At 35.0% G+C, this 26,436-nt stretch overlaps 1 protein-coding gene across 1 annotated transcript in view; it reads right to left on the bottom strand.

Annotated features, from left to right (window-relative positions):
* Positions 1 to 366: 366 nt before the first annotated feature.
* The window catches only part of LOC145693120 (putative tricarboxylate transport protein, mitochondrial), a 137,182-nt gene continuing 111,112 nt past the window's right edge, over positions 367 to 26,436 (bottom strand). Inside the window, exons 4-6 of the mRNA XM_081768838.1 lie at positions 14,198 to 14,418; positions 7,264 to 7,337; positions 367 to 2,113 (exon numbers count right to left, since the gene is read on the bottom strand). Of these exons, the coding sequence (XP_081624964.1) occupies positions 2,005 to 2,113; positions 7,264 to 7,337; positions 14,198 to 14,418 (404 nt within the window). The 3' untranslated portion in view covers positions 367 to 2,004. The remainder of the gene's footprint in view (positions 2,114 to 7,263; positions 7,338 to 14,197; positions 14,419 to 26,436) is intronic.

Consider the following 26,436-nt stretch of genomic DNA (forward strand, 5'->3'; position numbering starts at 1 on the left):
GACTGGTGAATTTAGAGGATAAAAGATAGACACATGCGAACAATCCCTTTTTGATGGATCATCATTGTCGTGATCATCTGGCCAAATGACAAAGTTATGACTTCTATCAAAGATGCATAGAATAAATAAACACAATTTTGCAAACAGTCTTATGTTTAAAAAAGTCCCAGAGAAAACTAACTGGAATAGTACGGGTGATATTTATTACATATTTTCAATTTGAACGTATTATGAATGTAAAAATACATTTGGAGCATGGAAAATACGTTTCTGTGATTTTTAGAAGAAAATTGGAAAAAAGTAGTAATTAAAGCCAAACAAGAAAATTTTACATACCATTAAATCAAATGTGGTTAAGAATACATATTTTGCAATAAAATCAATTTATTTAACAATCATCTATAAACAACTATCTGTTTCTTGTTGGTTGTACAGTGTAATCAACGTTACAATCATTATAAATAACAATTTAATCAAGCTAGCTAACAAAAATCATTTTCAACATAACCTTCATTTTGTTGTTTTAAAAATGAAATTTCCCTCATGGTTAAGGTTACCAGATGGCCCCGTTTCCTGATGACAATTTCCTGTATTACCATTTATTTTCACAATTTTCAAAGTTTATTTGTGGAATATTCGATTCCAGACCTTCCAAATTTTAGTTGAATTTTGTTATCTTTTCACTTTTTCATTTCCTTTGTGATAAAAAAAAAAAAAACTTATGTTATTTCATTATTGTTCTGTGTCTAATGGTGCTAAAATGCACAGAAAACAATAACTTATATTATGCTATATAATATATACATTAGTATCCAAAAATAATATACATATACGACAGACATGTTTTAAAAACTTTCTGAACCGGAAATAAAGAAGTAATCAACAGCGACGTTATGGTCTTTGCACACTCAGAAATAGAAACCGGTATCAGTACTTAAAAAAATAAAAAAATAAATAAATAAATAAATAAATAAAAATCTGGTAACCTTGTATAGAGCAGATACAAATGTAATGGAAATTTGCAATTTCATTTTAAAATTCGCTTCTGCTTGCGACTTTGAGCTTGACTTTTCTTTAAACTTTATGTATCTTACTAGATATATGCCTTTAAAGTGCGCTGATATGTAAAAAATATACATATATGTAATTTGTTCGCATACAACAGTTCTCACAAAATACTCTTCATTGTATATTTTGTTGACTGTATTATAAACAAGTAAGATTCCTGAGCTGACAGAAAACTTACCCCATATTAAGAATATACGTTACGGTTACGGAATATTCCGTAATTTCAAATTTATAAAAAATTATATCTAATTTACGGTAGGAAAAAAAGAATATTTCCTATAAAAAAGTTTGTATTATTTCAAAATGTAATTTGTTAATTTTATAAAAAACATTGCGTAGATTTTTGTACCAATACAAAATCCAACCATATTCAATGTCGTTACTTAAATTATGTTTTAAATGATTTTTAGGTTTCGTACTAAAAATAACTATCTTATACTTGCAAATTATATCACACTTAGTACTCCTGCATTAAACACATATATACCCTTCATAGACATTTCAACTATTGCACCTCTAAAGCGACAATTACACTTTTATGCGTGTTTAACACAAAATAAAATTTTAAACAGTGCAACAATCATAGACTCTACAAACAATTTATATAATTAAATAAAACAATCAACAAAATGATTTGGAAAGTAGAGAATGTAACAAACTAAATTCTTCAACTTTATAATAAACTTTGTAAAAGGAAGAATAACACATATAATATTTAAAATCTTAGAAAAATAAAGAATTATTTTAAAAGTAGGAAATAAAAAGGAATTAGCAGTAAATGCATTACAACATTCCTCAGCTTGTGTACCATTACCCAGTGTGAAAGCAAATATTTGGCCATTCTTTCCAAGCACAATAAAATGAAGTTTCGGAATGTGCATAGTACCAGTCTACACCATAAGAGATACCATTATCTTCAGGAAGACGGGATCTACTTCACTTCCACACTTTATTGAACAAATCTAGGAATGAATCATATATCATGAAGGTGATAGCTACGTCTAAGCACACTCGAGAAAGTCGAGGAATTGTTCCCTTGTAAAATCTGAAAGTATAAAATAAATCAGGAATAAAACACATATACATACAGACAGAAAAGAAAGAAAGAAAGAAAAAAAAGAGAGAGAGAAACCATATTCACAACCAAACTGATAAAGTTTGGAAAGTCATTTCCGTTCCATTATTTATAGGAGCACCTGGTTTTCAAACAACGAAAGTATCTATAAGTTTGCATCTGTCTACACTATATGTACAGCTCCAGTAAATAGTAGCGTTAATACAAGGACAATTATTATGCTAAATAATTCATCATCAAGGATGACTGCACCCTAAAACAAATTCATAAAAAAGACAAGTAATTCAAATATTTATGCTGTCTGTCTTACAAGGATAAAAAGTAAAGTTCTATCACAAAATATGAGCACTGTAATTACGTATAATATGTTTTGTTCTACTTCAATAAATAAAATAAATTAATCAATTAATAATATATAATGTGAAGACATGCGCTGCAAGGCCTTTTTGTTAGAACTTACACTTTTTTTAATACTTTCAAATTAGGAAATTATAACTAACTCTCTTTTAATTTTAAACTTATTTTAGTTTTCGGTGAGTTTTTCAAATTTTCTATTAGCAAAATAATAATTACGAAAAGTTTCTGTTTATAATTTAAACAATAAATAAATGAATAAACAAACACGACGGATTCCAAATGAGCTAATCATACTTTTGTAAATTGCGAACATAATCCGAGATTATGCTGAAATTTTAAAATATTTCCTGAAAATTATAAATTTTCTTCGCCATTCTGAATTTTGTAATAACATTACTATCCAAAACTCCACTTTCCGTGCCACATCTCGTGTCGATTTGTGAATTTACCTTGGTAGAATACATATTCTTGCAAATTATCATAGATTTTTCACATTTCGCTGCAAACAAAATTTTAAAAAATGTTAGCACAAATTCCACTCTCAACACTATATATATATACACAAAACAATCAACTCCAGAAATCCTTTCCTCTGTTTTGAAGCTAGTCTTAATTCTTCCAAAAATTACTATACTTTTGTATACATTTTGACATTTTTTCTCTTTGGATATTTCAATTATTTTCGGTTTGAATTCCAGACTATTTACATACTATAATGTAAAATGATGAAAATGAAAGGACAGGAATTCACTAATTGCTTCTTCTTGCAACGATTTTGAATACGTAAATTCATGTTACTACGCACAAACTTAACAAAATATGGACAGCATTACTTCCTCCAAAGAATGGACTACTCTGAAAAAGGTAAGCTCAAAGCTAAACTAATGATATATGCAGACTCACCTTCTACAAATATGAGCATATTGCTTTCTTTCTACTCCGTACTTCACAACTACAAAGAGCGCTCAAAAATTTTGTGCAATGGACCATAACGTTTTTATGATTAGGGCTAGTATCATAATCTTTTTTTGTGCGTGTATTTGTGTCCTTTATGCTGAAGCTTTATAAATTTTTCTTCTATTTATACATACGCCCACAATGGAGAAGGAAGTAGACAGCCTGGCTCTCCAACGGTAGGTCAATGAATTCCTGTACAAGACTGGCTACCACTCAGCCACATCTATTCGACGCGAACTGTTTCCTCTGCATGGAGATGAGACATTGAATCACAATATCCAGTGATGGATACAAAGGTTTCACAGTGACTTCAGTATGCTGGACCAACCACGGTCCAGCAGACCACATTGATCAGTAATGACAGACGTGTAATCACACAACAGCTTGTTGATGCTACTGGGTTATATTGCCTGTTACGGACTAAGCTGATACGTGCTCTAAAGACAGAGATCGGAGCTCCAAAATAGTCATCAAATTGCACCAAGATAATGTGAGGGCCCACTCAGATGATCTCACAGTAGATAATCAGAAGTATGGAGTGGGAAGTGATTCTATTCCCTACAGTCCGGATCCAGGCTCGTTTGATTTCTTTCTGTTGGTTGTCTGAAGGGTCACCTTCGTGGTGGGCAGTTTGTCAGTAAACAAGACCTCGTTATGTGTATAAAATGGTAGCTTAATAGTCAGCGTCCAGAGTTTTACCAAAGTGAATTAACGGCATGGAAAGAACGGTGGGCTAAGTGTGTTACAGTGGGTGGAGGATACATTAAGTAACATGTGTACGTACACTCATGTCCAAAATGATTCTCGCATATATATAACTGTCTTCTTGTAAGAATATAATTTGATAATGATTTTGCAGGGTACTTTTAATACTGATACTATGTGTATAATCGGGAAATGTATATCTATGGTAAATTTCATACGAAAAGAATTATACATACGAAAATTAAAATAAGTAAAACAAAATATTGCTAAATGGACAAGAAAGTTTTATTTTCGTTTCATTGTTCTTATTTACTGCTCTTTTGACATGAAATTCGCCATATACATGTCTTTGCCGATTATACACATACTAACATTATAAGAAATACCGGGCGAATTCGTTACCAAATTATATTTCTACACCAACATATTTATAGACATGCGACAATAATTTTGGACATGAGTGTACATAGAGGACAAGTATATGCACACAAAACTTCATGTCCTAGTATCACTAATAAAAAAGTTACGGCTCATTGTGCAAAACTTTGAGCGCCCTTTGTAAATTTAACCTATGAACACTGACACTATTCTGTTCGTTGGAAAGGAAAACTTTACTAAAGAAATGTGACGAGTAGTTCCGAAATAATTCGTTCGAAAAATTATTCGAATTTAGAGTTTAGCGTTCCGTTCATTATCGATACTATATGAGACATGGAACTACAGCTTAAAGTGGAATCTAAACCACATGAGCCCGCACCGGGAATCAAATTCGGTACTTCCGCGCTGACAGCACGTAAACTAACCATACGGACGCAAAGGAGTTCTATTCAACTTGATGGTATCCAATGATTCAATTCAGAGGATCCAAAGGAGATGAGTAAAAAGAACCTATTCCAATATTTGAACCGAAGCTCCCATCACTGCTAGGATTCTGTGATTTCTTACTATTAATATCTCTAATTCCACTGAGTGAATTCTTACGTTTCTAAGTGCTTACTGTTATATCGTTCTGTGTGGGAGACCTGCCTGGATCAAAGATTGGAGCTCATGTGGTTCGGATCTCACGTTGAGCTATACGTCCAGGTCTTAGATAGTCTCAGTGCTGAAAAGAAATGCTACACTCCAAACGAACCAACACCTAATTGCACTGGCGAAGATGGGCTTTCTTGTATTTATTCCGCAACTTAAAATCCCCTGACTAAATTGCACATTGTTCTCCATGTAGTAGTTCTTCGTGTCATATTATTTTGGAAGCAATTGACAAGCTGTGAAAAATCAAGTCTCTTTCTGTGGAGAATGTATAAATGTCCCACAGATCACCCCAGATTCCAATTTTAAAAATTTATTTGGCAATACGAATTATGTGACATATTTTAAAAACGGAATGATTCTTTCTCCTAAAATTTCTTGACATTGAGCAAGCATTTTCTGATAAAATCCTGTTTTAAGGGTTCCAATTAAATTCATCTAGCAATTCGACGTATTCACCCAATTTAATATGCTAGAAATTCATCCTCTCGAACGCGGAACGGGATGCCACTTTGAGCTCCTATATAATAACTGTCTATACAAGAAAAATGATACGTTCAAAGGACAAGATCAATTTTAGTACGGACATTAGTATAGTTTTGTAATGAATATGGGCGAAGTCATTACAATGATATATCTGAGATGTACCTACAAGGATAAGTTAAACAGTTCTGTAGGTTCCTTTCAAAAATATAACTGATGGGGTCTAAGCCATTTTCATGATTATAAGCTGCTTCAAAAATAAGGATAAAAACTTATATGAGAGTTACGGATTGCGTGTTTCATTACGTAAACATTTTGTGTTACGTGAAATTATCATTGTCAATCTGAAGGTTTCCACAACTGTTAGGCCAATAAAAAGTACTCATTTGTACTAATGAAAGTACATCAAAAAGATATATTTGAATTAACAAAAACTACTTTTATTTTTCTTTTAAAATCATACCACCTAGATAAGGCCATACATACAAGATTAGTCTTCACAAAAGCAGTAACACGAGTGGAGATTTCTGGAAAAGCAAAATAACAGGTGGTGGCCGGATCCATCTCATCCCAGTATCTCTGTTTATGCTCAACGTGAGTTACTAGTTTATTCGCAGTACTATTTTTCATCTCATGTATTGAAAATCCCACGGAGAAAATATGAAATCATCATTGATTGCAACGGAAACCTTTTTGGAGTCAAGAGAAAAATTGCGAGGACTACGAGGAAAGAAAATACCATATTGCATATAAAATACAGTTAGTCGTCCGAATTCGGATCTAATTGCGCGGTCTAAATCGGTCAGGTGGTGGCTTACTATACATTATAGTATAAACTCATATTTTGACCAATCGTCGGCCGACAATTTAAGCTACGTCACATTTATCAGAATTCGCTCCTCTCATCTACAAAATTGTTTATATATCTACAATCTCAAGAGACAGTAGTTATTCTATATTAGTGATATTACATTATATTATTGTTATGCTATTACTGTTACTATTTTTATTTTATTATTATTATTATTATTATTATTATTATTATTATTATTATTATTATTATTATTATTATTATTATTATAGGTAGTTGATAATAATAATCACCTAACCTAATATGCACAAGCGGTTGTTAGTGCAGGTGGTCTTAAGTCGTAACCTAACGACGCCTATACAGTCGGACGCCTAACTGTATACTACTTTCCTCTATTGGTGACTATATACAAAACAACTTATCACTCATTTGTCTCTAATTCCTAAATTATGAAAGGAGCTAGTCAATTATCCTTAAATTAAACGATTGTAAACAAATTAGTATGATAAAGGAAAAGAGCTGTAAACTTATGGTTTGTGAAGGTTTCCTCCTTACATCTTCCTTTCCCAAACCCTTATGACCCCTAGTAGTTGCAGCATTTATGGATCCATATATCCACCAAGCTATTTAGATACTCCTTAGGTTAATACTAATAATAATATGCTGTAAATCTACCAGCATGCTCAGAGGTTCCCCCCCCCCAAAAAAAAATAATAATAATAATAATAATAATAATAATAAAATAAATAAAATAAAAAAATAAAAATAAATTACTTACGCTTTTGGTCCTTCGTTCTTCCAAATTTTCATAAAGCAGTCTACAGTGTTCTTATACTTTGAAGCTTCTAAGCCCTACAGAAGTGAAAATTAGATGATAATAAACGGACCAGAAAATAATAACTTACTATTTTGAATTAAAACTAACTGTGAAGCTACTTTCAGCATTTGTTAAGATCCTTTAAGTGAGAATAAATAATGAAATCTGACCACAGCACTACCTACGTTAATAATATCTGTTACAGTTTTGGTAATTTATCATTTACTTCGTCAGACACATTATCTGATGAGGGCAACAATAAATTGCCGAAAATGTAACACGAGTTGTTATTAATACAGCTATGATTTGGTCAGGTTTTATCATTTATTATCGGTTATGGATAGTTTATTTTTCATTTTATTAACTTTGTACTATTTATTTTTGAACGATGAACAAAATATACACAGTGTTTCACATAGAACGCCCCGTGGTTATAAACAGATGAAAATTAAAAGATAAAACAAAAAATGAGATATGTTACAGGACGCATTGAGTCAAGGGTACTGTCTCACAGGGCATCTAGCGTGGGGCACTGGGGGGTTACTCGAAAATTTTAAATGGGAAGATGTGTTATATAACATATCATTGAAAAGATCTTAGAAAAACAAATAACTTTTGTAGGAAAAGTACTTTCGTGTGGGGTACCGTTTACGAAATGCCCACTATTTACATGTGAATTCTTGCAGTTAGATAAAACGTCTAGTAAGTATTGGACACATCATTGAAAGAAAAGAAAGAAAAAAAAGGATAAAGCAAACTATTTTTTGCAGACAGTTCTTCTTGTAGGTTACCGTTTATGACAACTGGGGAGATCCAACGGCTGAGATTGTTAACACTTGAGCAAAGCAAGATATTTTTCAAATTTAATAAGTACATTGATTTCTTTGGACGTTATTCAATAGTTTTACGAATGCCTCAAAGTCAAAGTGCTACTTTCAAGCTTCATAAATTGTTTCCTTAAGAGGCCTCATCCCGGCGAAATTAAAATAGCGCTAATTTTACGGTAATTATGTGATATATTCGAATAGATAAAAGATAATTGAAATGTGGAACAAGAGCACCCTAGACAGTATCATTTTACATGAGATACCGTTATCACGACTCACTTATCTGCTTTCGATTTCCAGCCATTTTGAAAATCGGCATTTATTTTCACGTTTTTAAACGGTTGAAAACGGAAAGGTACTAGATGACTTGTGATAACGGTACCTCACGCAAAATAATATTGTCTAGGGCACTCTGTTTCCTCATTTCAATTCTCTTTTATCTATTTGAAGATATCACATAATTACTGTAAAATTAGCGGTATTTTAATTCCGCCGGGATGAGCCCTCTTAATTAAAATGAACAACAGAAAAAGGACAAAATACTTAAAATAGTTAACTTAGACAGAATATTCCAATTTTGGCGGAGCCCATCCGATCTTATGTATGAACTAAATGGTTAGTGGAGATATCTGTATGCTGTCCGTGTTAGTACTATTATTATTCTCTTATACACTGTATTTGCACTTACACTCTTGTACACTCGTACTTACTACAGTATGTGCACTTACACTCGATGCTTTATTATAGTCATACCATGCGATTTCTATTACACTTCCCAAAACACACTTTTATATTGAATACTTTGCGTAATTATGACTTTTGTAATGATATCTGGTTTGGTTTGGCAGTCTTTCCCCTATATCATATTATATTACCAGCTACTGTGCAAGAGCTCACGTTTGAGTAGTGGACATCTTCTAAAGGGTGCCCCTTTCTACACAAAAAGTTAGTACGAAATTGTTTGTATTTGTAATATTTTCAATGATACATAAATAACATACCTCTCCATTTAAAATTTCGAGTGATCTCCAGTGCTCCAGTATCGAAGCCCCTGTTCAGAAAACAGTAATCTCCATTCAATGCGCCCTATATTTCCTTATATCACGTACTATCTTAACCGTTTATGATTCATAAGCAATAGTTTTTTATCCGACTGTGCAAGAACTCATATTTAAATGCTGGTCATTCATAAACGGATCCCTCATGGAAAAAAAATACTACATTAAAATACTACATCAGTAGATCCGTATCAATTAAATGAGAATTTCTATTTTTTGTTTTACTCACTGGTCCACATAGTCCCACAGAATTTCAACTAGATTTAAATATGGGCCATTTTCAGGTCAGACAGATGCGACAGGATTGTTGAATATTTCTCGAACTATGTACACATACTTTTTATTTATTTATTTTGATTTAACGTCGCACGGTTACATCCTTTAAACTAAAGGAGACGGATGATTGAAGCAAACGAATGTGACTACGAGAAGGCGCGTCCTCAGGTTGCGGATCGAGGAGAAGGCCTTTAGATAGAGAGGTTAGCTGCGAATATACTGAATAAGCCGTCGCGGACAGACGACAAGGAGTGGTCCTCCAGCTTGGGGGTTTGGGTGAGGCTAACAACCTCATACTGTAAAAAAAAGGCACTTGTTCAGAAACATTTACAGAAGCCTCGGACCAGGACTGATAACTTGGCACGACCTCAGCAAAAGAAAATGGACTTGAGATTTGGAACATGGAATATTAGAAATCTTTATAGGGCAGGGACGTTAAAATCAGTAACGAACGAGTTAGAGAAATATAGGATGGACCTAGTAGTTCAGGAAGTTAGGTGGGAAGGAAATGGACTTGTGTATTCCAGAAATTTTACGTTCTTTTACGGGGAAGGAAATAAAAATCACCAATCAGGAACAGGGTTTTTCGTTCACAAACGAATAATATCAGTAATTAAACGGGTTGAATTTGTTAATGATAGACTTTCTTTTATTACTCTTAAGGGTCGGTGGTGTGATATTATTGTTTTAAATGTATATGTCCCAACAGAAGATAAGGATGACGATATAAAAGATGTATTTTACGAAGAAGTGGAACGGATATTTGACCAACTCCCGCGATACCGTATGAAAATTCTATTAGGTCATTTCAATGCGAAGGTAGGACTAGAGGATATTTTCAAACTGATTATAGGGAACGAAAGTCTGCATATAAGGAAAGTAATGACAACGGTGTTAGACTCTGAACTTCGCAACATCCAAAAACCTTATCGTGAAGAGTACAAAGTGTCCACATCGCGACATTCATAAGTATACTTGGACCTCACCAGACGGTAAAACACATAATCAAATCGATCACGTTTTAGTAGATAGAAGAAGACAATCTAGCATTATTGATGTTCGGTCGTTTAGAGGTGCTGATTGTGACACTGATCACTACCTGGTAGCAGCAATAATGAGAGAGAGATTATCGTTGAATAAAGAAAATATTCAATGTCAGAAAACGGAGAGATTTAATTTAAAGAAATTAGAAGAGAGCCAGGTAAGAGAGGAATACCAAATTGAAGTTTCGAATAGATTCTCAGTTTTAGAAGATTCGGAGTGCACTAGTGTTGAGGATACTTGGATTGAAATTAGAGATAGCATTAAAATTTCTGCAAAAGAAAAATTAGAACACGCGGAAATACGTAGGAACAAACCATGGCTCGATCAGAAATGCGTTCAACTAGCGGAGAAGAGAAAACAGGCAAAATTACGTTGGCTACAAAATCCGAATGAAATAACTACACAAAATTTCGTTGACATCAGGCGGGAAACTTCCAAAACTTTTAGAACAAAGAAACGAGATTTTTTGAAAGCTAAAGTTAAGGAACTTGAAGATAAGAGTAAAAATAAAAACATTCGGGACATGTACAAGGCAATCAACGAATTTAAGAAAGGCTTTCAACCTCGTGCCTATATATTAAAGAAAGCTGACGGAACAGTCCTCACTGACACAGATAACATCTTAAACAGATGGAAAGATTTTTTTGACGAATTGCTTAACACGCGGTCAAAAACTAATATTCGTGGAGAAAGGGACATACACATCGCAGAACTGTATATCCCAGAACCTAACCGAATAGAAGTAGAAACCGCTATAAAGAAATTAAAGAAACACAAATCTCCGAGTGAAGACGAAATTCCTGCTGAGTTAATTTTAGCTGGAGTTGAAAAATTGTGGAACAGGATACACAGACTCATTCTCCTTATCTGGAACAAGGAAAAACTGCCACAAGAGTGGAAAGAATCAATCATTGTTCCAATTCACAAGAAAGGCGACAAAACTGACTGTAATAATTATCGAGGCATTTCTCTTCTGTCAATATCCTATAAAATCCTCTCAAACATTCTATTAGCAAGATTGACCCCCACACGCAAATGAAATTATTGGAGATTATCAGTGCGGATTTAGGCGAAATCGATCAACTATTGACCAAATATTTACCATTCGACAAATACTCGAAAAGAAGTGAGAATACAATACCCCGGTACATCAACTATTTATTGATTTTAGAAAGGTTTTTATTAAAACCATGTTGATATGTATCCGTCCATACCACTGGAACTTACTATTAATAGTACTCGATCCTGGTTATTACAAAATGGCGCTTCTACCTATGAAATTATTTTTTTATTACAATTACTCGAGGTTTGTTTAACAACTAATATATTCCAATTTGAAGATCATTACTTTTCTTAGGATGGTGGCTTAGCCATGGGTAACACATTATCCCCAATATTGTTAAATATCGTTTTAAATCAGATTGAAACGTCTATTTTACGGCAGGACACATTTAAATACGTTAGATATTACCGTTATGCTGATGATATTCTACTACTAGTTCGTGACGAAAATACACTTACACAAATATTTGAACAATTCAACAATCAGCATCCTAGGCTGAAGTTAACCCTTGAACGTGAATCTGATAACGGCCTTTCATTTCTAGACCTATTGATTACCCGATCACATAATAAATTTATTACAAAAGTATACCGAAAACCCAATGCAGGCACTACTTACATACATCAACAGTCAGCTCATCGGCCAATGTACAAGGCCAATATTTGGAAGAACTTCTTTCGTAGAGCATTATTAATTTGTGACCGTCAAAAAGATCTCAATGAAGAAATACAGTTTTTATATAAAATAGGACAAGAAAACGATTATAAGCGGTGTATTTTACAAAAAATGGTTTAATCAAAACGGTAACTTCCAAAGAAACAAAAACTTGGATTGAAATTACTTATTTTCCACAACTTTCAATAAAAATTCAACGTATTATTGCAAAGCATAACATATCTGCTTCAAGTATTCCCCCAAAATTTACAAAAACATCTCACTGGATTTAAAAGCTATTTTGTCGATCTATTAAATAAGGCAGGTATTTACCGCGTCCATTGCGAATGTGATTCTTCATACATTGGTCAAACTAAACGTAATATTAACACGCGTGTGAAGGAACATGTTAGACAATCAAAAAAGTCACAAGAAGAAGGCATGTCGGGTTTAGCGCTTCATCTAAAACAACATTCACATAATATAAAACAGGTTAAGGTAATAGGTTCAGTAAAATAAGAAAATAAATAATAAATTTAAAAAAAAAAAAAAAAAAACGGGAAATTAAAGAATCGTTCTTTATTCATAAATACAAACCTGCATTGAACCTTGATACTGGCAACATTGATCGAACTTGGGTACCTACCTTTGATGCATACTTTGGATCTGGCAATAGTGGCCCAACATAGACACCATGTTCATTTTTATACAGTTCATTCTTTTTTCACTGCTCTGTTCATTTTAGGATCTGTTTAGTACGTTACTTTTATATAGTGGTATGTATTCCTGGTTTTACTCCTCTTTTCTCCTTTCCGTTTTAATCCTTTTTACCTTGCCACTGAGGAAGGAACCAGCTGAGAGTTCCGAAACCTCAAAATCTTTAAATTTTTCAAGGGAGGATTCATTGGTAAGTAGCCAATTTTTTGTTAAGTTGTATTAGTTGTTTGGTCAGGGTGCGATACACGATACCCTGCGCCCTCCATCAATCACATCGAAGCTTCTGCTGGTGCAGTAGTAGGCTTGGTTATTTTGGAGAGCAAATTTATTGGTATCAAAAATAATGTGGTGTCGTGTCAATATCGTAAAGAACCTACTTTAGCATTCTGTCCAGAAATAGATCCTATCTGACGAAAAAACACAGACACTTACTTGTGTTACTCTCTATGGCACAATCAACTCATGTGCAAGCTATCGTCCCACTTATACAGTTTCGTAAACTGGTGGACGGTTGGCAAATTGTAATGTGTCTGCACTGCAATTAAATGTCTCTTTCAATACCTTTGCCATCATCGGCCTTAATAACTAAGTTATTGCCCAGTTATCTATGGCTTATGAACACCCATATGTGGCGCATTTTGGAGAGGTTCATCGGCATTCTTAAATATGCGAAACCACTGTTGCACTGTTTAGTCATTTACCATCTTCCTACCAAATGTTCGGCATATTTTTCCTGCTTCAATATTGTTTGTTTCGAGTTTATAAAGCATAAAGACCTTATAACACTGTTTACGGTTCTCTTGTTTGACCTGCTATCACTAAAGTTTTCTTTAGCTGTAAATGCCTTCAAGTACTCGACTACAAGAGGAAGCACGTTAGTAACTTTTTTTTTTTTTTTTTTTACCTTGAAGTGGGAAATGTACAGAACGTATGCGATATGACCACATGGAAAGTCAATACCAAACTTTCTTTCGGTATCTTAAAGAAAGACTAAATATAGAAACGAAATCAAATATACAAGTTATTAATCGTCGTAATTATCATAGACTAGGTTAAAAAAATGTACATAGAATTAGAGACAGAAAGGAACATGAAAAAAAAAAAGCATGTACTAAATACCGTATATCATATTATTACATAATTGAAAAATTCTCAACTATTTTGTTTTGTTACGCAACATAACTAGTTATTCATTGTGGGTACTTATTCCAAAATTTATAACTGAAATTTACAGAAGAGGATGCAAGAATACCAACCTGCATCCTAGTTTTAACAACATCAATAGGAGTGTTTCCAAACACGGATGCTGCACCAGCTATCGCTCCAAATAATCCTACGGCAACTTTTGGGACGGATTTATTGGCATCTCCACCACGGTAAAAATCCTTCAAAGACTCCACAACGAAAAATCTAATCGCTTGATTGCTCCCTTGTTTCAAAATAGTAGCAGTAACACCTTTGTATACTCCACCGATCCCTATTTCAACATAATAAAACAAACATTGTTAGTTAGTTTCTAAATAACAACAATTCTTTCTTATAAAAAACTTCAAATATGATATAAACACAACATGTCATATTGTTAGTTCATGTAATATCAGGTTGTCAAAAAAGTGTTAAGTCTTCGGATATCTAACTAATACATTTATCATTGTTATTTGGAACTAATATGAAATCACATATACACCGTTTTGATAATCTTTTGTCATTTTTCTGGCAACACCATAATCCCAACGCGATAGACATTTTGTGGTTTCTGGCGAAAAAACTGTTACAACTAATTTTCGTAAGTCAACTAACTTTACACCACTTAGAGTGTTCTGCAGAGACCGAAACAAATTATAGTCTGACGATGCCAGATTCAGCATATATGGTGAATGCATTAAAACCTTCCAGTCAAGTTCTCAATTTTTGACAAGTCATTAAATATGTGTGCGATCTGGCGTTGTCAAGTGGTATACTACACCCTTGCTGTTCAACTACTTACTCTTCCTGCTGCCTACTACTTACACTTCCAGTCGCTAGGTGCACTTGCGTTAATTGCCGACAGTTCGTTCTTCCCGAAGGAAGCAGCTCGTATTGCACGATCCGCTTCCAACGCTTCCAATCTCACCAAACGTACAGCATGACGTTATCGGGCGTCAGTATGGACTTTGCCACATATTGTGGAGCTTCTTCTCGTTTCGACCACGATCTTTTTCGCACATTTTTGTCGTAGGTTATCTACTTTTCATCACTCGTGATCAACCGCTTCACAAATGGATCGAATTCGTATCGTTTTAGTAGATATTCTCTGATAGAAATTCGATCCTGTTCGTGTTTCTAAGTCAGATCATATGGCATCAAAACGTCGAGCTAATTTTCGTAGCCAGCTTTCTTCAAATGGCTTAACACTGTTTGGTGATAAATGTTTAGGTTATTGTCGATGTCATGATTGCTTACATGCCAGTCTTGTTCGACTTTTGGCAGAATATCATCCACGTTTGCTATGATTGGTTGCCCACCTAGAGGAGCATCCTGAACATCGAAATTTCTAGAATGAAAGTCATTGAACTATTTTTTGCTGTTGCTTTAGATCATGTATCCTTCCCTTAAACAGCATAAATTTCTTCACGGGCCTGTGCAGCATTTCCGCCACAGTTTAGCAGAAAATTTACTCGTCTTCACGGCGCATTAGCTACCTTTCGTTTGATCCTATGAATTCCAAAACTTTTGCACATCTACTAGCATCAACTGCCAGATTTCAAATGACGTTATGCCTGACCCGCTGTGTATCACATACTCTGAGATTTGGGACACTAACGCCATTTCGTACGAAAAAGGCTCAATACTTTTTAGACGGCCTGACATATGGTTCAGGACAGATGTATAAATTCTTTAACAGCATTTATGAAGAAGGGAAGATGTCTCCCCAGACTTCCAGAGGAGGAACATAGGGGCAGTGCTAAAAACAGCAAGAGCTAAAAATGTGTGAATCACAGGGCAATAAGCTTACTTATTTATGGTTACCAAATCTTGACAAAAATAATCTATAGATGATTGAAAGCCAAAATAGAAGTACTATCATAGGACTACTGGTTTGAAGAAGAACACCGGAAAAGGGAAGAAATACTTGCATTACGACAATTAATAGTGAAAAGATTACAAGTGGGGAAAAGCAACTTACCTAGCATATGTGGATCAAAGCTAGATCAGTAGCCATACAATTTAACTTCAAAGAAAAGTTTTTTCATAATAAGGTGGAATCAAATTTCGATGTTAAAATATAATTTAGAAATGTATGAAGGATGTATTAGCTAATTTGGTCTGCTTGAGAATAAAAATGATCAAAGCACTTCATAACTAAAGGGTTGAACTATCACTTCTATCTAGGAATTCGTAGTTGCTTCATAAGAGCTAACGATTGTAATCTAGTTGGTCATTAGAAAGTATAAATGTTTGAGAAAACCAAATATCTTATTGCTCAACTGGCTAAAAATTAAAGCCAGGTCTATGATTAGTCGAATGTTGCACACCGAATTGCTAGAAAAATTATTTTTTTTTCGACAGCGCTTCTTTACTTTCTGTGAGAACTAAATTATTTAAAATGTATATTTTGCTTGTTTACACGGACGAAGGCTGTTTAGATGCCTAGAGTAGTTTGTGGTGTATGGAAAATAACCCCTTGCATTAGGTTAATCGAAGCTTATGGAATAGCAACAGGGGTGTAGCAAAGGGGTAAGGGGAGAAGGACAGATACGAACTCGCCTCCCCAAACGATTTCCTGCTCCCCTAAGTTTTATGTCTTTATTAAACGTGTTTAATACTTGGATGTTTACAGTAAATTAAGAATATTTATACTAGGTTTGGTATTAATGAAATACCGACTCCAGGTGCGTCATTTCCTAAGGCTAAGAAATGTCAACTACAATACTTGCTTAATGAAAATAATCGCCATCTTCAATCACACTTTTACCATCGCTCAGTCTCAACTATTGAATTCCCTGTCGAAAGAAGTCTGGAGTCTACAATGCGAAGAATTCCTCAGCCACACACTCCATCTGTCAAAAATCAAGGAAGGTCTTCCCTTCCAAGAAGTAAGCGAGACGCAGAAGAGATGATAGTCAGTGGTAGAGATATCAGGGTTGAGGAAGGATTTCATATTGCGACTCACGGAGAATTTGTACGATCCGCGGCAAAAAAACCTGCAACATGAGCATATAAGTTTATTGTGAAATGACGAAGTCTTTTGCTCCAAAATAAGTGTGTACGGGAGGAGGCCGAGGTTTATCCTGGAGTGATTCGTTCCACTTAGACGTTATGTTCATTCCCTGTGCTGTTAGGCGTAGTTTCACAATAAACTTACATCCTCATATTGCAGGTTTTTTTGCCGCGGATTGTACCATCCGCTGAAGTACACCATGCCTGTTGAGCATTGCTGTATGCTGGCGGCCAAGTTCGCAGTACATTTCATGGAAGTCAGTACTGTAACTATCTACATTGATGGTTTCACCTTGCCTATGATAGATCACTGCCACTATACAGGTATATCAACATGTCAGCAACAACACACTGTGGCTGGAGGAGTAATTTAGGACACCTTCCTGAATGTTAATTATAATCTAGCCATTACCATTACCATTACCATTTACGACTATTATACTAAACTCCTTTTTTATCTGAGACGACAATCCGATGCAAAAAACATTCCCAGTTATTCCTTACCACGTACACCCAGAGGATTGCATATCTTCAGATGGTGATTCTTGTTGGCTGATGTCAACTGATGTGACACTTATGAGTTCAACTTTACTACTTTACCGATTGCAAGAAGCCGCCACTCGACGGTGGTATGGTCTATCCCTAACTAGTCTGCAATAAGACAAACCTCTCCACTTTTCCAAGGGTTCGCTTCAACGTTGTTTCTGAGGAGTTCAACCATGCATAATGTTAATTAGTGCCTATAGGTTCATTGTGCAATGCTGTGTCACCGGAACAAAATGTGACAAAACAATAGTGAAATCGTCATTTTTGGCCCAATTGCATAGTTGATATTTTCTGCAGCTTGCTGTACAGAACATCCAAAGTTCCAGTTTATAAAGAAAAAAACCTTCACAATTGTGTGTTCTTCGTGGTTTGTGACGTTAGACAAGAGATCTTAGTCCATCCTATGTTGTGTTACTGAGTTGAGGTTTTCACTAGACGTCAAAAGAGACATTTCATTTGCACAAACTTATTGATAGAAATGAAATATATATATTTTTTTTAATAAACAATGTCAATACGTGGTATATCTTGTAGGCCAGAAGACTGTGTTACATTAGCGAAAGACGAGTTAAACTTTACTTGCACTTGAAATGAAATATCTGTATTGTAAAACATTTCTTCAGCTAACTTTCTGAAAAAAGAGATATCCGACAAATCAAAAAGTTGCTAATATCTTGTTCCAAAAAAAATAAAATAAAAATAAATAAAATAAAATAAAAAAATAAATAAAAATAAAAATAAAATAAAAAAAAACAGCCGAACTTTCCACGTAATTATTAGTGCCGAACTGACTAATATTGACTAATCATAAATATATCTACTGTTTTACTCTCAAATGCCAAAGAGAATCCTAATAGCAGCAAATTTATTACTTTACTGTTGCACAAACGTGTCTGAATTTAATCTCATTTTTTTTCTCAGTTAAATGCAATGTCAAACAAATAGACCCATTAGAAAAAAAAAAAAACTTTTGTTTCCATATGGATAGTTAATTGGTATATTTCATACATCCTATGATTCAATCTTTACACACTATGAAGGCCCATGTTTCAATACGGCTCTTTCTTTTGGCTAATTCATTATTAACCTCCTTAAATAAAGTCTAGTTTCTTAAGATCGATCTTTCAGGAATGACATGTAAAGGAATCAACTGGACATTTTAGCCAGATTAAAATTATACCACTTACTGCTTTTATACTAAACTACCTTCTTTTCGCGGAGTGAAGTGGAAAAAAAATTAGTAGCCAGAGTGGTGACAAATCGTATCAATCTTGTCAGTGAACAAGGGATTTCTCAACTAAATCACAATTAACCAGATGAATTCTGATAACCGAGGTAACCAACTATTCTGTACACATCTCGATTTCGAAAAAAAGGTAAACTCTTTAGGTTAAAGGAGACGAATGATTAATGAAAGTGAATGATCAAAGAATTGGTGAAATGAGAATATGACACAAAATGGAAGAACCCCCGAAAAATCCGCGTTGATGATGTTGTCTACCACCACCTCACTTGACTTTGGGTTGAACTAGGGATCCCCTAGTACCAAAGATGAGTGCTCTACCACTGAGGTATCGTGCCCTCTCACCATTGTTTTGTATCTGCAGATAGTCAACTGAAAACCAATAATTTGAATTTTAATTGTTCACATTTCCCTGTAAAGATATGAAACAAGGTGTGTTTTTTCTTTCTTTCTTTATGCCCCAAAAACCTAAGCGATAAAGCAGCCGTCGTCAAACAAGATACTTGGCTTCAATTCTTTGTCAATTGAACGGTAACACTTTTTCCAATTCATTTCTATCTTCTAATGCCCAACCAGATTACAAGCGTTAGCTCTTATGAAACAGCCACGCATTTCCAGATAGAAGTGATTGTCCAACTCTGAGTTATGAATAATTTTGGTTATTTTTATCCTTAAACAGGAACAATGATTGAGTTGAGTTGATTTGTAGTTTAGCGTCCCTTTCAGCAGCGAGGCTATATGAGACGGAATCTACTGATTAATGTGGAATCCGAACCACATGAACTCCCGCCGGGAATCGAACATGGGTCTCCCACGCCAAAGATGCGTACGCTAACCGCTTAGCCACGGAGCTCTAAACAAGAACAAGTTAGCTATAAATATATTACTTCACACATTACTAAATTATATTTTAATATCGAAATTTGACTCCACTTTGTTATGAAAAAAACTTTTCTTTGAAGTTAAAATACTTTATGTGTGGTTGCATAATTCTTGAAAATCATACTGGTTGTTGCATGAAAGGAAAAGGGGATATTAGTCATTTTAAATTATTAGCAGAGAAATGGAATGATTTTTAAATGACATCTATCTGATTATTGTCCTTTCTACTTAATTAGTACTTAAAAGTATCTTCTTGTACCCCAACTTCCTCTATACAATTCGTTGCGTCTTTCCCGGAGGATTCAAAAACATCGATATTTATGTATGGCGTATTCTAGTTCCTGTGTAATTCCTTAACCCGATTACAATTAAATAATTGTAATCTAATCTCCTATCTCTAATCAATTAAGTAATCTCGAGATCCCATACTTCTCGAGCTATGCAGCTTTAAAGTTTATTTTCCGTGTTTTTCGGCGTCTTATAACTTTGGAAAGAGGCATTTTCTGTCCTATGTTTATTATAGTTTTGATTCTTTCGAGGTCTCCGTTATCGCCATTAATTTAGCACCTGGTATACTGTATATACAGTATATTATATATATATATATATATATATATATATAAAGATAGACCATTTATCTTGATACGCCATTGTGCCTTTTAAACTAATGGATAAAAAAATAAATTTTGTACCATGCGAATATCGGCAGAGGGACACAGCTTGACAACACTATAATACCACAAGGTTAACGTGTTGCAACCAAACACAAAGTTAGTTTATTTTTTTTTATTTAATTTATTTATTTATTTATTTTTATTTTTTATGGTACTAGCTACGTCCCGTTATTACATATTTTAAATTTACATGTAAAACGAAAACATACAATACCACACTTGTCTCACAATGTTGCCAACCAAGGACGTTACAGTATCACACACATCAAAAACAACTAAGTAACAACCCATGTGTGACGGATGGTGCAAAGCATATCCAAAGTACCTTAATGTCGAATACTACGGTCATCATATAAAGTATTTCGAACAACTAGAAACAAAGTTACAAAGGACTGAAAATTTTATTTTATTAACAAAGTTACAAGGGATTGAAAATTTTATTTTATTCAAAGGCCTTTATTTTAAAAAGTGTTTAGATAAGTATCATATCTAATTCCATATATATTTTGTATAGACAAAGATCATACTATCATTTACAGCAACTTGGTATCTCAAACCATTCGGGAGATACGGTAATATCTGATACACTGGTTAAAATGGTGTATTTGTGAGAACGTTTTCAAAACAAATATTTAATCGAAATAGGAGCTGAAGCTTTCCTTGTGTAGTGATGCAAATATGTGTTCTCGGGATATCAATCCATCCGATAATCCTCGACAATCCATTAGCCAGTCAATCAGAGCATACCTTGTACAGTTTAGATAGTATATTATATATATATATATATATATATATATATATATATATATATATATATATATGTTACAAGTAATTCGGAACATTTTCACTATATGAACCGCGGGTCGCAAATAAATAGTTACTGAGTAATTTGCATGTGAGTGATTTCTTTGAAATTTGCCGGCTAATGAGAGGTGTGCGACAAAGTTTTACCCTGACCCACTTCTACATATCATAGAGTGCTGAAATTTTGCATGTGTAATCCTGCATACCTATGTAGGTCATGTGGTAGTGTACAGCTCGTAAGTTTTCACCGTTGCTGTGTTATAGATCCGAAAGTAAGTAAAGTCTAGTGGTCCAAAATCTAATACTGCACTTCAGGAAGCAGCGTGGCAACATCGCAGAAGTACTTGCCCCTAGAAAATGACTGCATGGTTAACGGATTTCATACCCAGGGTCGTACATCTCTGTGGCCAACATTCGAGCAGTGAACGGGTGCGTTGTTTTCCAGGAAGCGGACGCCTTTTGTCAGCATGCCACCCTCTTGGATTTCACAGAATCCCACAACGAATGCAGCAGTGAGGCATAGTATATCCTGGTAATTGGGGAACCCTATGAACCCTATGTATGTAATACCCCATGTTCATTCCAAATAAACGTGATCATCACTTTGGTCGCTCAGAGTTGAACACGGACTTCCTTTGGTGGCAGTACGTCGGTGTATTCGATTGCTATTTCTTTCGTTCTTTATGTATTTATGCAAGAGAGTGACTCAAGGAAGGGTTCGGACCTCCAACTCCAGGGTCACGTCGGTCCTTTGGGTGGGTCCAGGATTTGTGAAGGAATCGCCCTGGCCTTCTAAAAGGTACCATCCCGGCCTTTGCCTGGTGGGAGTGAAAAAAAACAGGGAAAATCTAGTCAAACCAATGCAGCGTGCCGACGTACCACCACCAAAGGAGGTCTGTGTTCAACACTAAGTGACCAGTGTCCAACGTTCATTTCGGATCAGCATGGGGTATTACTACTTGCTTTCCAGGCAAAGGGTATTACAAATATTAGGATATACTGTGTCTCACTGCTGCGTAAGTTGCAGAAGTCTGTGTAACCCCAGAGCGTTGCATGCTGACAGAAGGTGTCCGCGTTCTGGAAAACAACGCACTCGTTCACTGCTCGAAAATGTTGGCCAGACAGATGCACGACCTGGGTATGAAATCCGTCATAGTTCGCGTTTTCCCTTGATCGCACACCATCTTCATTCCATTTCTTCCTAATCATGCAGTCATTTCCTATGGGCAAGTACTTCTGCGATGTTGCCACGCTGCTTTGTGAGGTGCAGTAATGGATTTTGGACCACTACACCTTATTTCACTTTCGGATCTATAACACAGCAACGGTGCAGAGTTACCTGCTGTACATTACCACATGACCCACATAGGTATGCAGAATTACACATGCAAAATTTCAGCGCTCTACGATGTGTACGAGGTCAGGATAAAGCTTTCTCGCGTACCTCTCGTTAGCCGTCAAATTTCAAAGACATCACACATATGCAAATTACTCAGAAACTATTGATTTGTGACTCCCAGTTCATATAGATGAAAATGTTCCAAAGTACTTCTAGAATATCCCCTCACAAGGAATGCATCGAATTACCGGTCACCCTATATATATATAAATTCCTCTTCCTGGTCTCTTTATACTCACCCTGAAGATGGAACAATGTCTGGTCTCCAAACGTTGGACAACGAACACTTCACCTGGTTAATATCCCGATAACACATATTTGCAATTATTTATTTAATTTTCTTCTATAACATTACGTAGGTGTAATTACAAGTTCTTCGAAAAAAAACTTTAAGCAGCATTATCAATGAACGCAATCATTTGAGCTACCTCAGACAGCGCGCTCCTTTTTCGTGAGTTTTTTTTTTTATGAGCTGGCTCTCTAGGAAGACATTAATAGAAATTGGCAAGTCATATGCCTATAGTCCGGCCTTCAGCAGTCACCATCACATCTGTTATCATGGTCCATGTCATACTTACGTGGTCAACGACTTTGTAGAGCAGATCAAGTGCATGCATACAAGATGTCCGCACATGGTGTGGTCACATTACGAAGTCACTGTTCGGCCGTTGCTTTATAAGTTTTGTTGCATACATGTATTGTGGCTCACTCTTTTAGGGAGGCACATATGGTGGTCACGTTTCTACCTTATTACTACAACTACTGATTTGACGCTTGTATCAATCAGTTCCTTAGATATTACTCTTTCCTTGTAAAGTAACTTTTTACCCTAAAACTTTCATTTGTATGCTGGACCGTTCTCAATCTGCATCACGTACACATATAAAAGAACGTGTGTGCATGTCGGTTTGTTATCAGATTTTCGCAAAGAAACAAGTCACCTAAAGCACCAAATTCTGTACATAATAGGGCTTCACCAGATTTAATCTTGTGCGAAGCCGTTTTTTTCGATTTTCGATTCGAGGTGGAAGTGGTGGACCACACCTTCTGCAGGATCAAAAAATATAGTCTCCAAAAAATATAGTCTCAGTAACTTCTCAAATTAGAAAACCCAAATCACTCTACTGTGTTGACGCTTGCATACTGTTCAGTTCATGTGAAAAATATGAGCGTAAAGTTAAACGTAGCTTTAATACTTGAGCGTATTCCTTTTTTTAAAAAAAAAGTTTGAGCGTAACTTAACTCATTTTTTATATACTGAGTTAGAGCTGAGCTAAATTTGATTCAAAACTGTGCACTTACAACCCTAATTTTTAGCAGTGTTGCAAACTTTAAGTTTTCACATACCTCGAAAACAGTTTTATATATCAAATTGCTCTAACCGGAACTGTGATATTCATATCTATTGACAGCCAACTATATAATTGGATAAGGTACTTACCTAAGCAGTTTTTCGAAATAAAGGCTTTTGAAAAAAGTAAATTTCCATCCATTTTAATTTCGATCGTATTCATTCCAAATTCATCATACCATGATCATAGTATTAGACGCCAAAGTGCTTTAGGTATGCATTGCTCCGTCTCTCATTTCCGTTATTACTCTGTAGAGACCACCAAAATTTGGATGTTTGTGATATTGTAGCGTCCCTAATTTGCAACACTGTGTGACAAGTATAAAATTGTATGTTTTCGTTTTAAAGGTAGATTTGAAATATATAATAACCCGACGTACTGGCACTTGAAAAAATACAATTTTATGTTGGACTGACAATATATATGTTACACTTTTCCATGCTTTTTTATTAAAACTACTTTTTTCGGTTATTACTTTTCACATTTTATAGTAAGATGTTTTCATATTTAATCAGCTCTTGGTTGAATCTAATGATCACATTTACATTACAAGTTTTGTGGTGTCAATTTATTTTCTGTTTCTTTTTAGGTTATGATAAAGACCAATATCTGCAAAATTTAGTGGTCTAACAAGGAAACGTGGAGTTCAGAAGAACGAGAAACGAGTGAAATTTTAATATTTCGCTAGCAGTTATTCAGTTATTACTACTTAAAGAAAGTTTCTAGCTAGGTTTGGTATGCGTGCAGCTCCTTCTCGGAAATCAATTCTGAGATATGTTGAATTCCATTGAAACAGAAGCAATTTAATGGACGCTAAACGTATGGCCTGGGTAGGCTTCGATCTTTACGCAATGAAGAAACCGTTGAAACGGTGAGAGTTGTAATCACAAACAATCCAAAGAAATCTACAAGAAGGTTGTCACAAGAACTTTCTGTGAACAGGAAATAGTGCACAACATCCTGAGAAAGAACTTCAATTTGTTTCCGTATAAATTACAGCTATCCCATAAGTTAAATCTGGCTGACTTTCAACGTCGTTTGGTGTTGTGCACTTTGATTGGAAGTAACTTAGCCAATCAGAATTTTGGAGAGAGGCTCATAATGACTGCACACTTCCATTTATCCGGTTACGTGAATAAATAGAATGTGCGAATGTGGACTTGAAAAAAACCATGGGAGGTTCACACACTGATTATCCGAACACTGCTGTAAAACGAACAGGAACAATCAATATGAGCGGATAGTGGAAGTATATTAATACTGTGTAATCTACGATGATGTAAAAATCGTAAATTAGAAATACAGTATACTGTGTCAATATCTTATTTCATGAATGTATCACACGTTTGATTGTAGAAACTGTTCTTGATTTCTCGCAATAAATTTGAGAAATGATACTACACTGTCACAAACGAAATTAGTACTGTACAGATATATTGTAAATATAAATAACATTTACCAATGCACATAATACAAAGCCAAGTTTTCTAGTCTTGCTTCGTTTGTAACTTCATTAAAAAGTATAGAATGAACATTTTGTATCTCCAACCAAGTAGTGGAAAAAGTAGTGTAACTTGAAAATATTAGAATTCAACCGATAAACCTTCAAATGCGTTGTCAATTTGTTGTATATTGTTTTTGTGTAATTAAATCGTTAGTAACCGTTTCATCTCGCAACTACAGGGTGACACACGGATTATTTGTTTTCAGTTATTTGTGAAAAATAATGTCGTCAAGGTGATGTCCATCATTTCGAATGTAGGACTCAAGTCTCTTCTTAAAATCCTCAATCACACGGACTAACATCTCTGCAGGGATGGCAGCAATTTCTTGAATGATTGCATTCTTCAACTCGTCCAAAGTTCGTGGTTTGTGGTTATAAACACAGCTCTTAAGGTACCCCCACAGAAAAAAGTCACACACTGATAAGTCGGGAGAGACTTGGGAGGTCAAGGAACATTGCCAAAACGTGAGATAATCTGTCCAGGAAACATGCGTCTAAGAACTGTCATTGAAGTGTTCGCGGTGTGTGATGTTGCCCCATCCTGCTGAAACCAAACGCGTTTTAAGGGGATTCGTCGTCTTCTCAGTTCTGGTTTCAAGAACGTTTCAAGCATACGAATGTATCGAGCCGAATTAACAGTAACTGTGGCCCCGTTCTCTTCGAAAAAATAAGGTCCAATAATGCCAACATAGTCAAGAGCACACCAGACTGGTACTTTTTCAGAGTGTAGAGGACGCTGGTGGATGCTCTGAAGCCCAGTAACGTAGGTTTTACTTATTCAAGGTCCCGTTTCAATGGAAATGAGCTTCATCGCTCATCAATAAAATTGCATTTTCATTCGATCCCAAAATCACTTGCATTCTGTAAGCAAAGTCTTCGCGTACAGCAAAA

Source organism: Thermobia domestica, chromosome 8 (assembly GCF_964235325.1).
Source record: "Thermobia domestica chromosome 8, izTheDome1.hap1.1, whole genome shotgun sequence".
Lineage (NCBI taxonomy): Eukaryota > Metazoa > Arthropoda > Insecta > Zygentoma > Lepismatidae > Thermobia > Thermobia domestica.